The following is a 16933-nucleotide window of genomic DNA, read 5'->3' as shown; positions in this document are numbered from 1 at the left end:
ACAAAGGATGTCACAGGCACCAGCGATTGCAGCCCCCACGGACAGTGAGCTCAGGAAGGAAAGAATCCCTGCCAGCTGGCAGCCACCAGACAGCAGCCACTCCCCACGGCGAGTCCCGAGAAGCTTGGGACGTGGAAACACAGGACCCTGGCCCCAGACAGCCAAGGTGCAGATCAAAGGATCGGCTTCCGGGAACCCAGGCTCTAGCACCTTCCCATGCACAGAGAGGCTCCCTCTCACAGCCCTCACCACAGATGTCATCTTGAAGAGCCTCAGTCGTGCGACTCAACTGGCCTCTCCCTGCGAGTGGAAGCGCGTTACCTGCTTTGTTTCTATGGAGCCTCTTGACGGTCTAAGCCCAGTGGCATGTGCTTAGCACCCGAATACTGACTCACTGAACCTGTGATCGCCAGGTCAGGGAGACACCTGTAAGGAGCTCAGAGATCCCAGCCAGGCCAGGCCTGAGGGGCCAGGGAAGCTCACAGGGCGGGAGTGGATGCAGCCTTGCAGGGACAAGTGGAACCTCGGCCAGGACCTGGTCCCTAGAGCTGCCTCTCCTCCCAGCTGTGAGCTTGAAGCCAAGGGTTTTGACAGCTCCAGGGGGCAGGGGCCCTGGGTAGCTGGGTGCCTGGACATTGGCTATCTGCCTCCTGCCTGGGGCTCCTGCAAGAGCTGTACCTGGAGCTGCAGGAAGGGCCCAGAGTGTGTGAGAAACTCACGCACCCTGTGCTGGGGGAGACCTCTTCCTCCAGTTTCTCTTTGCGGACAATTTCATTTTTTATTGCAGAGATTTCATTGTTGCATTGAATTCTTATAACTTAACGTGCTATGCTCAGTCTATCAGTCGTGTCCGACTCTTTGCGACCCCCTGGACTGTGTAGCCCACCAGGCTCCTCTGTTCATGGGGGTTCTCTAGGCAAGAATACTGGAATGGGTTGCCAAGTCCTCCGCCAAGTGATCTTCCCAACCCAGGAATCGAACCCAGGTCTCCCACATTGCAGGCAGATTCTTTACCTTTAATACATGAATAACAAGATTATATTGACACGGCTGTTAAGAGACAAGACCAATAATTAGTAGACCCTTATTGGCTTCCCCAGTAAAGAATCTGCCTGCAATGCAGGAGACACAGGAGGTGCAGGTCAGGAAGATCCCTTGGAGAAGGAAATGGCAACCCGTCCAGTATTCTTGCCTGGGAAGTCCCGTGGCAGAGATGGGCTGCATTGCACGGGGTGGGAAAGTCAGACGTGACTAAGCTGCGACAACTGTGACTGTGTCTCACTAACAAGGTGTCTCACACCTTCCTCGAGCACTCGGGTTCTCCAGGAATGTTCCAGAACCCCGCTTGCTCCCAGGCTTCCTAGACAGAAAGCATTTCTCTCTGGTTGCCAGCATTCTCCCTTCTTGCTTTCCCTCCCTCCCTTCTTCCCTCCATTCCTTCCATGATTTCACAATTGCCTGGTCCTGGACTAACACACTTATTTGTACTTCCATCACCCGTCTGCATGAGGAAAGTGAGGCGCTGAGTCACGGGGTGCTTGTCATCTTGGGGTGTCTAGAGGGAGCCTGAGCATTTTCAATAGGGGGCTGGGTAGAGACCCTTCTAGAGAAATCCTATTTCGGGCACCTCTGAAAAGAAGCATCCCTGAAAAGAAAAACGAATCAAAACTCTGTGAGCTGTTAGCCATCTCTCGGGGGCAGCCTGCCTTACTGTTGACCCTGGTGGACAGTCCAGTGAGCCTGAGGAAGTTCTCTGAGCAACTAGCACTGCGGCTTCCTTTCCCTGGCAGGGACTTGGCTGTCCACAGAAGGAGGAGGCTGATCCGGCCAGAGTGCTGGTCCCACAGCCCACAGGGATGTTCCCCCGAGGCTCCTCTCCCTGCCCCCAGACCCTGAGAGCTGGGCAGGGCTGGGAGTGGGCCCTGGACTATCCCTGTGGTCAGGATGGGAGCCAGGATGATGGAAGGTGTCACCAAGGGTCCTCGGGACGCCTGCGCTGGGCCAGAGGGCAGCAGCAAGAACGGCCTGCTGCCGCTAGGACACCTGTGAATGGCAGGAAGAGAACGTGAAGAGGATCTGGAAAGGGTTTGAAACATCCCGGAATTGGCTGCCTGTGAAACGCAAGCCAGCTTTGTAATTACAAAAGTATTGTATGCCCAGTGTACACTTCTAAAAAGTGGCAGGAATTAGATCTAATTTCAACAAAGAGTATATCCATTTATAGCACTGATTTTCCTTCTCTGTGTGTGTGTGATCTTCCTAATTGTCAAATACAGCCTGAATGTTTCTCCTTTGCATTCATGATATGTTCACGGTACGGGGAGACACACTGGCTTATGGTTAGCATCTTGGCAGTGGATGGACAGAGACCATGAGCTAACTGTCCTTGAGGCCAGCGCAGTGGTAAGGACGAGAGTCTGAAGGACCTGCCGGGCACTGCGCGTCTTGCCTGGTCTGCCCCACACGCCGTCCTCCTAGAGGCCAGTGAAGCAGGGCAACTCATCCCCTCAGATGGAGACACGTGAGCTGTGAAGGTCCAGGGCCTGACCCAGGGCCAGGACCAAGGATGGGCAAGGCCGCTCTGCACTGATGCAGGAGCTCCAGAACCAACCCCCGACCCAGGGTCACTGACTAGGATGGTGGGGCAAATCCATGACCTGAACCCAGCGTTCCCGTAGAAAACCGCAATTTACAAATCATTAGACCCACATTTACTTTTCAAGGTTAGCATTTGGCGATGGGGCTAATTCATTCAGGAAGTACCTACCCTCTAAACAGCTGAGAAGTTTTCTGAGGACCCATAGTGAAGTGAAAATGTTAGTCACTCAGTTGTGTCTGACTCTTTGTGACCCCATGGACTGTAGCCCACCAGGTTCTTCTGTCCATGGAATTCGCCAGGCAAGAATACTGGAGTGGGTAGCCCTTTCCTTCTCCAGGGGATCTTTCTGACCCAGGGATCGAACCCGGGTATCCTGCATTGCAGGCAGATTCTTTACCATCTGAGGCACCAGGGGAGGGCTATATAACCAATACAAAATCACATTATCCAATTATTGACCAAGTGAGTTAGCCAGTTACTGGTCAAAATGTAGATGCCAACATCTGCACAGAAAGCAAATGTCAATTAATGCCCAATTAAATATGATCTGCTGCTGCTACTGCTGCTAAGTCGATTCAGTTGTGTCCGACTCTGTGCGACCCCATAGGCGGCAGCCCACCAGCTCCCCAGTCCCTGGGATTCTCCAGGCAAGAACACTGGAGTGGGTTGCCATTTCCTTCTCCAATGCATGAAAGTGACACGTGAAAGTGAAGTCGCTCAGTTGTGTCCGACTCCTAGTGACCCCATGGACTGCAGCCTACCAGGCTCCTCCATCCATGGGATTTTCCAGGCAAGAGTACTGGAGTGGGGTGCCATTGCTTTCTCCTTAAGCACTATTAAAAATGTACACTATCAGCATTATTATTAAAAATAAAAATGCACAAATGTCCATTAAAAAATAATGTCCTAATTGAAAATTAGGACAAATCAAAATTAATCATTTTTTACTCATAAAATTTATAGTTTTATAATTAAAAGTAGTATATGCATGTTAATTTTTAAATGTCAGTCAATTAAAGTTAATTTTGAGAAGAGTTAAGTTTATGCATTATTTTATTTCTAACATCATTTTCATATCAGCTTGTTTTATTTCTCAGACATAATGCCTGATTATCTTAGGTGAATTTGATGGCCAAGTTCACTCCTCCCTTTGGCCCGTGTAGGACCATCTTCATATTACACTCTGGACAGCTGCCCAGGAGTGTGGAACCCAGGCTGGTGGAGTTTATTTTGCTGTTGTATGTTATTTTGGATTTTCACTCTCATATCATTTGATCAGGACTTAGACCAATCTAATGAGGGCTGACCTATTGATGAGTTATTTTGGCCTTGGAGTCTGGGCTGCTGACAGGTTGAAAACCATCATGCAGGATGGACAAAATGGCCAGGGTGCCCTTGGTCAGCAGACAGCACCCCCATTGCCGGGTGCTGCGAGGTAGGAAGCACCCTCGAAGCAGGGCTGCGAGGTCCATTCATGAACAGCACAGGGAGAAGTCCTTCCTTCTCCAAAATTACATGCTCGATGGAACACAGGTCACCGGATGTAACCCACACTGATTTTAAAAAATCCTCTCATAAAATGGGGTAAATTTCCAGCCCCAGAAATTGCCTGATGTTAGCTCTCTCTCCATACCTGGGTGACAGTTTGGATTCCTCTAGAAGCTTTTTGAATTCTTCTTTGGCTAGCAGCAATTTGCTTTTCTTTTCCTTGTATTCTTCTTTTATTCTTGTCTTGACGAACTGCTCAAATATCTTAAGACACACACAAAAGAGAAGTATTACAAGACTGCACATCAGAAGTGAAATCTCGGGCTTCGCACCCAACAGGAAAACAGCGAGGATCTGAGCTAAGCCTGTCTTTTTCACGGCTGCTGGAGCTACAAGCCAGAGCCTTCCATCACGGTCTCTCCGTGACACCGAGTGTGTCCACAGTCACACCTGCTCTCCCAGAGACCAGTGCGCTCCGTCTGCAGGTGCGATCTGCGGTCAAACACTGAGTCAGCTTGCTTAGAAATCCCTGGAATGACTCAGGGGTGCTCTCTAGAGGCAGTGGGGGCAGAGGGCAGTTTAGAAACCCAGCTCCAGGGCCTCAGTATCTCTCTTTGGAACGCCTGGAGCTTCCCTTACCGTGTGAGTTTTCTCACCAACTCTCACATCCCAGCCAGCAGTACCACGACACAGGAGAGTATGCAATTTGTTCTAGCAATCCCCAGGGCAACGTAACTGGCATTTGAGTCTCCAAAATGACTTTGAACTTGTGAAAAGAAAGTCAACCCAGCATCTCTCACTTCCCCACCTTGAGGCTCCCAGAAGCCCCTTGTGAAGGGGGGTCTGGTTCCCCAGGACTCTGAAGATGAGGTGAGCCTCTCCTGGGTGTTATGGAAATGCCCAGTGGGGAGCCCTGACCCTTGGGTCCTGCACTCCCGCCCCCTGCTTGATGAGAAGTGGGCCTGAAGGCTCCCTCAACAGGGAAACCTGCCCCTTCATCTAAAAGGCCATGGGCATCATCTGGTAGGCAAATCCACCCACAACTTTGGGGAGGTTTCTCTCAGGAACCAGCAGCTGACATAACACAATGCCACCAGGGACTCGCTCTTTGCAGCAGTGCCTGGAGTGAGCCTCGCTTGCTTGGATTAAGGCCGCTCCCTGTCGTAATATCAGAAAATTGTCAGCTGCAGACGAGGGCCAAAGGAGGTGGAGACAGCTGTGTCATTCCCGGTGCTCTCCAAGCTTCAAGGTCATTAAAAGGAGGATATACTAGAGGTCATTTAGATGGGTTGTTCAGTTCAGTTCAGTTGCTCAGTCGTGTCCGACGCTTTGCGACTCCATGCAGTACACCACACCAGGCCTCCCTGTCCATCACCACTCCCGGAACTTGCTCAAACTCATGTCCACTGAGTCAGTGATGTCATCCAACCATCTCATCCTCTGTCATCCCCTTCTCCTCCTGCCTTCATTCTTTCCCAGCATCAGGGTCTTTTCCAATGAGTAACCTCTTCACATCAGGTGGCCAAAGTATTGGAGTTTCAGCTTTAGCATCAGTCCTTCCAATGAATATTCAGGACTGATTTCCTTTAGGATGGACTGGTTGGAGCTCTTTTGCAGTCCAAGGGACCCTAAGAGTCTTCTCCAACACCACAGTTCGAAAACACCAATTCTTCGGCGCTCAGCTTTCTTATTAGTCCAACTCTCACGTCCATACATTACTACTGGAAAAAACCATAGCTTTGATTAGATGGACTTTGTTGGCAAAGTAAGGTCTCTGCTTTTGAATATGCTATCTAGGTAGGTCATAGCTTTTCTTCCAAGGAGCAAGTGTCTTTTAATTTCATGGCTGTAGTCACTATATGCAGTGATTTTGGAGCCCCCCAAAATAAAGTCTCTCACTGTTTCCATTGTTTCCCCATCTATTTGCCATGAACTTCTGGATGTTCAAGCTGGATTTAGAAAAGGCAGAGGTACCAGAGATCAAATTGCCAACATCAGTTGGATCATCGAAAAAGCAAGAGAGTTCCAGAAAAACATCTACTTTTGCTTTATTGACCACACCAAAGTGTTTGACTGTGTGGATCGCAGCAAACTGTGGAAAATTCTTAAAGAGTACCAGACTACCTGACCTGTCTCCTGAGAAACCTGTATGCAGGTCAGGAAGCAACAGTTAGAACTGGACATGGAACAACAGACTGGTTCCAAACGGGAAAGGAGTACGTCAGGGCTGCATACTGTCACCCTGCTTAGTTAACTTATATGCAGAGTACATCATGCGAAATGTCAGGCTGGATGAAGCACAAGCTGGAATCAAGGTTGCCAGGAGAAATACCAATAACCTCAGATATGCAGATGACAACACCCTTATGGCAGAAAGTGAAGAAGAACTAAAGAACCTCTTGATGAAAGTGAAAGAGGAGAGTGAAAAAGCTGGCTTAAAACTCAACATTCAGAAAACAAAGATATGGCTTCTGGTCCCATCACTGCATGGGAAATTCAGATGTGTATGTGGACATAAATAAAAAAGATTAATAAAAGCTCACATTGGGTCCTATTAGGCCAATAAATAGCAATTGTGTGCCAACCCAATCAGTGGCCTTTGCAGATCCTGGAATTTGAACCAAGAGTTCAGTGAGTCTCCTGTGCTCCTCCCAAGGATCCTCCTGAGGACACAGAGCCGGAAGTGACCACATGGTCAGTCACAGCCCCCATTGTTCCCCGGGCAGAGTGTGTCTCCTTGGCTCTGCCTGATGGCTTCAGATTCCATTGCAGTCCTGGCAGCCTTTGTGGGACTATAAATCCAAAATGCTTCTCACCCCCAGAAGAATCATCAGCGAAATAAAATATTCACGAACAGGACTTAGATGGAGAGGGTGCATATACGTATCAAGGCAAATGGTAACGTAAGCTCTCCAGTTCTCTAACAATTTCAGCTAATAAAAAAGGTGAATGCAGGGTTATTATCCAAATACAAGCGTGGGGCTCCATCATTAGTCAGAGTTTTGCTCTATTAATTTTAAATCTGGATAGACACCCTGGCTGGCAGTGGTCAGAGCTGTGAGAAAGACCTGCTTCTCTGTCTGCCTGGAACCATTTATCCCTCTAATCAGATTCTGCTCTCTCCGCTGCCTTTGCTCTTGTGCTTTATTTATGCCGCTATAATTTAATGTAACAGGTTTTTTTTCCTCCTGTTTAACAAATTACACTAGTCTTATTCAAAGTGGGGCATGACTTTTTAAAAGACAGACCACTGGCCATTATCTTGTCATGGTGTGTTTCGGTGAAATAAGATGGATTGCCATTTGTTGCCATAGAAACAGTTCTGACACGCGCTCCCCAGAGCCCTGCTCTCTGTCAGGCCCCTTCACCACTCCCCTGCAGCCCCCCGCAGAGGGATGGATGCAATGAGCACACTGAGCCTTGGCTTTTGCCGCAAAACACTAAGGGACAGTGGGTCCCCGCAGAGCCCAGGACCGCTGCTTCCAGCCAGATCCATTCATAAAGAGGACCGTGTTTTCTGAATGGGCCCCAAATACCGTCTCCTTCATCAGCTCTGCTTCAGCTCTGTGCCTCTGAGAAATGACAATATGCCGCTTTGCCGGGAGGTGGGTCTCTCTGACGGTGCCGGGTTCCCTCTGAGGCTCTCTGGTGCTGAAGGACGTCAGCTATGGGGAGCTGGCCTCCTCCTCCTCCTCACGGGGCTCGGGGACCACACTGTGGGATGAGCCCCTCCTGTGTGCCGTGTGAACATCGGAGGGCCCGACGTGCCCCCTGGTGATTTCACAAAGATGCCTGCGAGCTCCACGCAAAGGGTGGACTCGGTGTGAGCTGACCGTTCATCTAGTCTGGTCTGTCCACCCCCTGTGCATCCTGGCACCCCAGGCCCTCCCGTCGGAGCCTGCCTCTCTGACCAGGGCTGCGGGATTCCAGCCCGGCTGCTCCTGAGGGTGCTTCTCGTATCATGACCACCCCTCCAGACTCAAGACGGCAGGCAGGAGTCCCCACTTGGCCGGGGAGCCCAGTCCATCCAGCAAGCAAACAGGCCCTGAGCACCCTGCCTTCTGAGAGACGGGTAAACATCAAACCATCAGCGGAGGAGAGTCTTACTTCTTCAGCTTCCTTTAAGGGGCTGATGGCCTCTGAAAACATCCATGGACTGGAGGCAACAGCGTTGACCTCGACGGTCAGTGAGACGCCACTGGCAGCTGTGCTGAGTGTTATCAGTTATGGCTTAAAGTGATCCTGTCACCAAATTAAACGAGCTTCTCACCATATGTGGTCATGGTTGGAGAGTGAGCTTTCTGATTTCTAATACTGCAACAAAAGGGGGTGATGTTACCAATGATTAAAGTCGCCCGGTTTTCTCAGCTGAGGGGAAAATAGATATAAAACGTCCAGACTCCAAGTAAGCCCCTCCCCGAGTGCCTTCTCTTGAGCCCCTGGTCTGCACCCTAAGGGAACTTCATGAGCTGATGACAGAATTGAAAACAAAGCCGCACTTTCTGTCCTCCTGGCTCCGGCTTTCCAGGACCCCGCATCTGAAATCAGACGGATGCTTCTGATGGCCCGTGATGCCAGCTCCCTCCCTGAGAGGGCCCTCGAGGGGCTTCTGCTTCCCGGGGTGGCTCCCGGTCACCCACTCTCCACAGGCATCCCCTCTGCACTCGGAAGTCTGGGGGAGAAGCCCGGTTGGGATGGAACCAGAGATGCAGAAGCAGAACCGGAATCCTTCTGGAACTTCTCTCAGGGCCCTTCTTGGCTGTATGTGCTCCGGGAGCCACAGACATCAGTGGAGCTGTGAGAACTCAGGCCTCCCCACCAGCCCGCACAGCCATCGTCTGTCTGTCTAACCCTGGAAGTGGCTCTGGGTCCCTGATGGGACTGGTCGACACGCCAGGGTAGACTCCTACCAGCTACCCATTTAAAATGACCTCCAGGCCAGCTACCTGCAACCCATTCTTGCATTTCTGGGGATCTGTTTTCTAGAAGCGTCCATCCTTTACTTCTGTTCCTGTGTTCCCTGGACCTCTCCTATGTCACTGTTCTTACACTGGATCTTACGTTTTTTAATACAGTCATCTAGGATATGGTTAACACGCCCCCAAACTGAGTTTTTACCTTCGAATATGAGTATTGTCTCTGGGGGTCATGACCAGACATTTCGCCAAGAGCAGGAACAAGGGAAGCCCCCTCTGTACCCAGGGCACTTTCCCTTCACAGCTCACAGGCTAGCACTCAACCTCACAGCTTCCCCACAGACACAGCGAGGACACCAGGCACCCGCTCGTCCACAGAAACCTCTGGACGGAGCATCAGTTCAAAGCCTCATCTCTCGAGTCTATTAGCGTGCCTCCCTCCACCTTACCTGTTTCCGCTCCTCCGAGTTCAGCAGGAGATAGCGTGGATCAAACACAATTTTGTGTAATTCTTTCTCCCAGGTGGAAAACGCTGACACCTGAAGAAAGATATTCAATAGAGTTGCTTTTAACATCTAATGCTGAGCCTGAGTCACAACGAACTGGTCGATGGTGAGAAACAGCCCTGAGGAACCACGGGTTTGGGGACGCAGCGGCATTTAAAAGTGTTTGACTTGTCAAACTTTTAAGAAAATCAATTTTTCGAGCATAAGAAAATTTAATTTCTAGACTCATGACACTATGTCTTCCCTGGATATCTTCCAGGACCAAGTGCCCTGATCTAAAGCCCTGATTGTATCTGTGAGTCTGAGACATTCTCAAATGTCACATCTTGAGAAGAGAAATTATACTTGTAAGAATTTTCAGGATGCCACAGGCCTTAACGGAGGGCAGCGTCTTGTAATTAGTCAGAATTTGGCATAATTTTAATTGATTTTTAATCAACATTTAAACCTTTTTCAGGTAGGTAGCTTTTTAACCAAACTGCCTTATCTTATAGCAGCTTAGATTTACACAGAACTTGCGAGAACACGATGAAGTCAGCCTCCAGCCCACCCCCGGCTTACTGTCTCGCTGACATCGCAGCACGACTGTTAACAGGAGTCTGCGCCTTACTCAGTTTCTTTAGTCTTTGCCTAATTATTTTTCTATCCTGGGATCCCCCCAGGGCAAACACCACACAGACTCTCACATCTCCTCGGGCTCTCAGGGGTGACACAGCTTCTCACTCTCCTTGGTCTGGATGACCTTGACAGCTCTGAGGGGAGCCAGTCAGGTGTTCCATGAGATGCCCCTCTGCTGGGTTTTGTCCCAGCTTTTCTCACGGTTCCACTGTGGGTTTGGGGAGGAAGACCCCAGAGTAACGTGCGCTTCCTGTCAAGGTCCATACTGCCGACGTGATGTACCACAGCTGGTGCTGACCTTGGCCGCCTGGCCGGGGTCTCTCTTCTCTGCATTTCTCTTTTTCCCTGAGTCGTGCTGTCCCCTTTGGAGGCGGTCTCTGTGTGCCTGTCCCGCTGTCGCTCGGTTTCGTCTGACTCTGTGGCCCCGTGGACTGCAACACTCCAGGTTTCCCTGTCCTTCCTTATCTCCCAGAGCTGCTCCAACTCGTGTCCATTGAGTCGATGATGCCACTTGAGGGGCCTGACCCACCTCCTGATACGGAAGAATCTGTACAAGTGCCTTGGAATCCTTCTGGATGGGGATTTATCCATTCTCCCACATTTACTTCTTAGTTCAGCCATCTGTTTGTGTCAGTTTAAACTCATGGATATGTACTTCACGCTTGGGGTTGGAATCTAATCTGACTGCTGGTTTGTGCTCAGATTGCTCCAGGTTGGCTGTTGTTGGCCTCCCGTGCCCTGGGAGCGTATCCCCACTGTTCCGTTTTCTGGGCCCTGGAAGATGCTCCAGGATGATCTCCTATCTCTCCTGCGTTGGCCCTAGAATCAGCATTCTCTGAGAAGCCCTGGTCCCTCTTATCGAAGAAGGTGTTGGGACCTGAGATCCAGGTGAGCAGCTCATTGTTGCTGAGAGGTTTCGACTTCCAGATTCTCAGCTGATGGGGCAGTAAAACTTCTAAGTCATCCAAAAATAATTTATTCACTTAAAAACATTGACTAAATATTGGCTATGTCTTAGGCCCCTTGCTGGGCGCTATGGGTTCAGAGAAAATAAATCAAGGCCACTGACCTTGAGAGGTTGGTGGGGGGTGAGACAGAAAGTGAATTCAGGATCTCCTGGGGGCATGAGTGTCCTTCTGGGTACAAAGAGATGTGCCCAGGAGCCAAGGGCACAGAGAAGGGCCCCCATCGGCCTGGGGGGAGCTGTCTCCAGGGCGGTGGTGTCGGGACCTGGCCCATGGAGGGGCCTGGGAGGGTGTGCAGCAGGGGCTGTTCGTGGTGTGGAGGCCAGGCTCCGGGGACTGCGGGAATGTGGGGGTCTCAGGGGGATGTAGGAGGCTGTGCAGAGCTGGGAAGAAGCGGGAGAGACGGCCTGAGTGGATGTGGGGACACTCGCCGGCCTCCTCAGGAACCAGGGGTTTGTCCTGAGAGTAATGGGAAAAGCCAGATGCGATGTGCGCCCAGGGGCCTGGGCCAGGGATGGACTCAGCGCAGTGGAGAGGAGAAGCTGATGGGCAGGTTTCACAAACAAGGCCCACCCGCTCCTACTTCTGAGCAGGTTACAGTATGGCTGGTAGAGATACTATTTCGATAGACATGGGCTTTGCTTGGAACGGGCTTCCCTTGTGGTTCAGCTGGTAAAGAATCCTCCTGCAATGCAGGAGATCTGAATTCCATCACTGGGTTGGGAAAATGCCCTGGAGAAGGGAAAGGCTACCCACTCCAGTATTCTGGTCTGGAGAAGTCCATGGACTGTATAGTCCATGGGGTCACAAAGAGTCAGACATGGCTGAGCAACTTTCACTTGCTTAGAACATTGTAAAGATTTTCTAAATTTACAGTTTCTGTATTCAATAATAAAAATCAAAATTCTTTTTAAAACTCATGAGCTCTTTTATGGGCAGGGTGAACCAAGCTCCACCCAGGGATCTTTCTCAATTGATTAAGAACATGGTGAAGTATTGACATGTCATGGCTGGGTGAGGGGGTGGGGGGGACTCCAGAAGAACATCAGGGCAGAATGGTCCCTCTGTTTGGCCAGAGCTGATGCTTGACCATGTGAGCATTAAGGTGGACATGAGAGAAGGGATGGTCACCTTCAATTCAGCCCAGTCAGATGGGGTCAGTCCATCACACAGAGCCCTGAAAACCCCTTCAAGGTTCCAGCTCTGTACAAAAGGCAGGTGATTATTAAGAACTGGTATCACATAACTGACTCCACGAGTGTGATGAGAATTTTTGGAGTTCTAGATATATAACAAACTAAACTTAAAAAAAATATACATATATATATATATATATAGAGAGAGAGAGAGAGAGAGAGATCATCCTTGGCTCCAAAGGAAATTAGGAAATTACAATCTATATACAAGGCAAGGAGATCAAACCAGTCATTCCTAAAGGAAATCAACCCTGATTATTCATTGGAAGGACTGATGCTGAAGCTGAAGCTCCAATGCTTTGGTCACCTGATGTGAAGAGTCAACTCCTTGGAAAAGCCCCTGATGCTGGGAAAGATTGAGGGCGGAAGGAGAAGGGGGCAATAGTGGATGAGACGGTTGGAGGGCGTCACCGACTCAAAGGACACGATCTTGGGCAAACTCTGGGAGATAGTGAGGGACAGGGAGGCCTGGCATGCCGCAGTCCATGGGGTCAGAGTCGGACACGACTTAGACATGCCTGAGCAACTGAACAACATGCAAGGAAGAAGAGTCATTTCCACAAAGACTAATTTGTGATGAGAAGACAGACGTCGTCACGTAACCTGACAGCCATGCCAGCGCATGCTCTGACGTGCGGAGGAGGGCGCAGTGCTGGGGAGGGCAGCCCGGGCACAGGGCCCATGACCGAGGCTGGAGCCGATGGGCAGGCTGGACAGTCAAGTGTGAAATGGGGTGTGGCAGTGCCTGCAGGGGGCACGGCCTTGTCCACCAGACCCACTCTTCCCAAAGGACCCTGATGACTGTTGCTGCCTCAACCGTGAGACTCACTCCTGATGGAAGACCACCCTCCCCAGGGCTGCATCTCTGCAGGCATGTCCTGGTACGCTTATTCTGTGGGACAGGGCCAAGGCCTCCCCTTTCTTGCTGCAGGCCAGTGGGGAGCCATTCTCCACTCCCAGGGGTCCCCAAATTCCCTGTCGTGGCCCCTTCTGCAAAAGGGCGCCTTCCTGGAAACCGGTGGGAGAATCTCTATATATGAGGCCTCATCTTACGTAACATACTATCACAGCATCACAGGGGAATACCTCCATCCTATTCGCAGGCCAGCCCCCTCAAGGGACAGGGTCATTTGGGATGGGTGTCCCGGGGTGGGAGTCCTGGGACCACTGTCAGGATGTGCCCACACAGCAGGTCCCTGAGACGAATGCACCCTCTTGCCTCCAACGTGGCCTTCATTCTCCACCTTGGTCTTCATCCCTCATCTGCCTAACAGACCTCCCTTTGATACTATGGCATTTTACATGTGGTTTGGTCCTGGATAGTGGGATTCTTCAGCCCATTTTAGACCCTCTCCTGTGGAAGTCAGTCCTTCCCTGCAGCCTGGCTGGGTCTGGGGTGGTTCCGTCTCCCCTCCTGGGCTGTGTTCTGTGATGTTCACATCATCTCCTGACAGTCGGCAACATACTCCCAGAAGCATCTGAACACCTCAGGGTGCTGACGCTGGGTGACACCCTGCCACGGGCGAAGGCCGGTGCTCCGTGCTGGTGCGAGTGCGTGTGGACATGGCCCACGCCGCCAGGTTAGGGCTCCGGCTAGCGCTCACACACGTCTTTATTTGACCTCCCCCTGGAGCACATCCTGGAGTATCGCCATCGTTTGGGAACCAGGAGAGCTCAGGCAGCGGTCCCCTGGGCTGGGCTGGTGGCCAGGCCCTTCCTTCCTCCCAGCATCCTGCCAGCAGACTCTCCCCGGCCCCGACTCATCCTTAGTGTCTGAACTGCGCTCCCTGCCATTTCTACGAGGGCCGACGCCAGAGCTTGTGGTTCAGAACAGGCACAGGGAAGGAGCCGCCGCGTGGACCCTGGCGGGGGAGCAGTCCCCAGGCTAAGACCGCGGCTCCACATCGTGGAACGGGGTCCGCCCCTACTGGGGGTCGGGGGCCACCGCCTGCCTGCCTGGCAGGGGTGCCCTCCTGGCTCTCCACCTCCAGCCCCCAGCCTGGTCCCAACACCACCACCTCTGTCAGCGGCGCACTCCACGCCTCCCCTCCCTGCAGGGCTGCCCTCCGCCCCCCACCCAGCCCTGACCCTGAAGGTCGGGTGTGCACACACGCCCTGTCCGCCCGCCCTCCCTTCCTCTGGGCCTCTGCTCCGTCTTCCTTGCTGCCTGCGGCTCTGCGGATGACAGACGGCGTGTTCCTTGCAATTAGCACTCACACCATTACCCTCTTTATCCAATTTCCTGGAACGCACAGCTGTGTCTTCTATTTCTGGCTCTGGAGTTCCTGACAATTCAAGGCAGCTCCAGGCGGGCAGACCACAGGATGCAGCAAGCAGGCCATGCTCTGGGCTCAGCCTGCCCAGACGCAGGGTCGTCTTGACGTTTGGGAGGTAATTCCAGGCATACAGGCCACCGACGAGGGGAAGGAGACGGGCTGAGGGTGATGCAGGAGAGAGCAGGGCCCCCAGGAGCCACCCCTCAGGGGAACCCTGGAGGAGCACACAGGACCTGCCGGGGCCCGCCTGCGATTCATCCAATCACGGGGCAGGAAGCGGGGGGTTTCCTCCTGACCCACCCCTGCCTGGTGCAGTGTTGTCCCTGGCAATGCTCCAACCTTAAATTTAGAGGGAATGGTCAGCCTGTGGAGAGGTCTCGTGAGCCAGGTGACCCCCAGGTGAATCCCGAAATGACAGAGGGGTTGGTGCCCGCCCCCAGACTCTGGGACTTGTTGACTTCTACCCCATCTCCAAACTAGACAGCATATTCAAAAGCAGAGACATTACTTTGCCAACAAAGGTCCGTCTAGTCAAGGCTATGGTTTTTCCTATGGTCATGTATGGATGTGAGAGTTGGACTGTGAAGAAGGCTGAGCGCTGAAGACTTGATGCTTTTGAACTGTGGTGTTGGAGAAGACTCTTGAGAGTCCCTTGGACTGCAAGGAGATCCAGTCCTGGATGTTCAGTGGAGGGACTGATGCTGAAGCTGAAACTCCAGTACTTTGGCCCCCTCATGCGAAGAGTTGACTCATTGGAAAAGACTCTGATGCTGGGAGGGATTGGGGGCAGGAGGAGAAGGGGACGACAGAGGATGAGATGGCTGGATGGCATCACGGACTCAATGGACGTGAGTCTGAGTGAACTTCGGAAGATGGTGTGCTGCGATTCATGGGGTCGCAAAGAGTCGGACACGACTGAGTGACTGAACTGACTGACTCACCCCATCTCCCAGTGCTCAGTGTTCTACCACTTTCTGTATTATGTGTGTATGTGTGTGTGTGTATTTTGATCAGTAAATAAAATCTTGCACTGTTATTCCACAATATCTCACCTAACTTGGTTTTCACACTACGGCTAGTTATACTCCCATCTTAAGCTTAGAGTGGGTGGTCCATGTGCCCCGCCCCTCGGGTCATCTTCTTGTTAGATCGCTGTCTAATCACTAACAGAGAGGTGACCACAGTAATACCTGCGGAGTGGAATCACCAAAAGCTGTGGCAGTTAATTCAGGAAAGAACCACAGCACAAAAGCTGAGAGAAAACACAAATCAAAGGGAAGGAACCATGAGATTCAAAAAATAATAAGTAGTAAATATCTATACTTCTTACTATTCAGTGGTGGTGGAACGTGCTGAGAAAACAAATTTTCAGGAACTTTCAAACACTGCTGGGAGAATACACTGTGTGAAAACAACTTTTTCCAAAACAATTTGATAACACAGGTCAGATGTTGACGGCACGCAGGAAGCAACCCCCCACACACATAAACCAACATTCATGCATCAGTATGGTCATCGGAATACTATTTAAACTAGCAAAATTGGGCAGAGACTAAATGAATGAAAATGAGGGCGCTTTGAATGGACAACAAACTGACAATTATATCCTCATAAAAATGTTTCCAAAGGTTTATAATAATATTTTAAAACTGCTTCAAAGGAGAAATAGTATACAAATGTATAAATTAGGTTGAACCTTATCAAATTACCTATCTTTTAAAAACAAATGGGACTTCCCTGGCGGTCCAGTGGTGAAGAATCTGCCTGCCAATGCAGGGGACACGGGTTTGATCCCTAGTCAGGGAAGACGGCGCGTGCCGAGGAGCAGCGAAGCCCCACGGTGCCACAGCTGCTCAGCCTGAACTCTAGAGCCCTCAAACCGCAAGTACTGAGGCCCCCGGCACCCTAGAGCCTGTGCTCTGCAACGAGAGGGGCCGCCGTGATAAGCAGCCTCGCACCGCGGCTAGAGAAAGCCTGCAGGCAGTGAAGGCCCAGCACAGCCCGAGTTAATAGACAAATAAATAAAACATTGGTTCAGCCACGTTTAACCACGGTTCAATCCTGGTTATACTATATAACTATACCGTATGATATGTATTGTACTATATAATACTAATGTTTGATTTTGCTATTGCCTTAAAATCTGTTTCTAGGATAAAAAGACTAGAAGGAAAGGGATGCATTGATGGCAATAACTGTGTCTTAGGACTTCAGGTGATTTTCATTTCTGTTCTTTGAATTTTGCATCTTTCCTATAAAGAACGTGCACTCCTTCGATGGCACAATCTTATTTTATTAGTGGCATGTGCCTGGTGAGACTTTGAAGAGCTGCCATAGGAACACGAAACGGGTAAGCTTCCTAAGGAGCA

General features: G+C 51.0%; 1 protein-coding gene across 1 annotated transcript in view; it reads right to left on the bottom strand.

Moving 5' to 3' along the window:
- The window catches only part of TCERG1L (transcription elongation regulator 1-like), a 205641-nt gene that overhangs the window by 701 nt on the left and 188007 nt on the right, over positions 1–16933 (bottom strand). The window contains exons 14-15 of the mRNA XM_010859562.1: positions 9453–9542; positions 4233–4351 (exon numbers count right to left, since the gene is read on the bottom strand). Of these exons, the coding sequence (XP_010857864.1) occupies positions 4233–4351; positions 9453–9542 (209 nt within the window). The remainder of the gene's footprint in view (positions 1–4232; positions 4352–9452; positions 9543–16933) is intronic.

The sequence above is a fragment of the Bison bison genome, unplaced genomic scaffold (assembly GCF_000754665.1).
Source record: "Bison bison bison isolate TAMUID 2011002044 unplaced genomic scaffold, Bison_UMD1.0 scf7180017864456, whole genome shotgun sequence".
Taxonomy (NCBI): Eukaryota; Metazoa; Chordata; class Mammalia; order Artiodactyla; family Bovidae; genus Bison; species Bison bison.
Note: the sequence above shows the minus strand (reverse complement) of the source record. Positions and strands in the feature narration are given on the sequence as shown.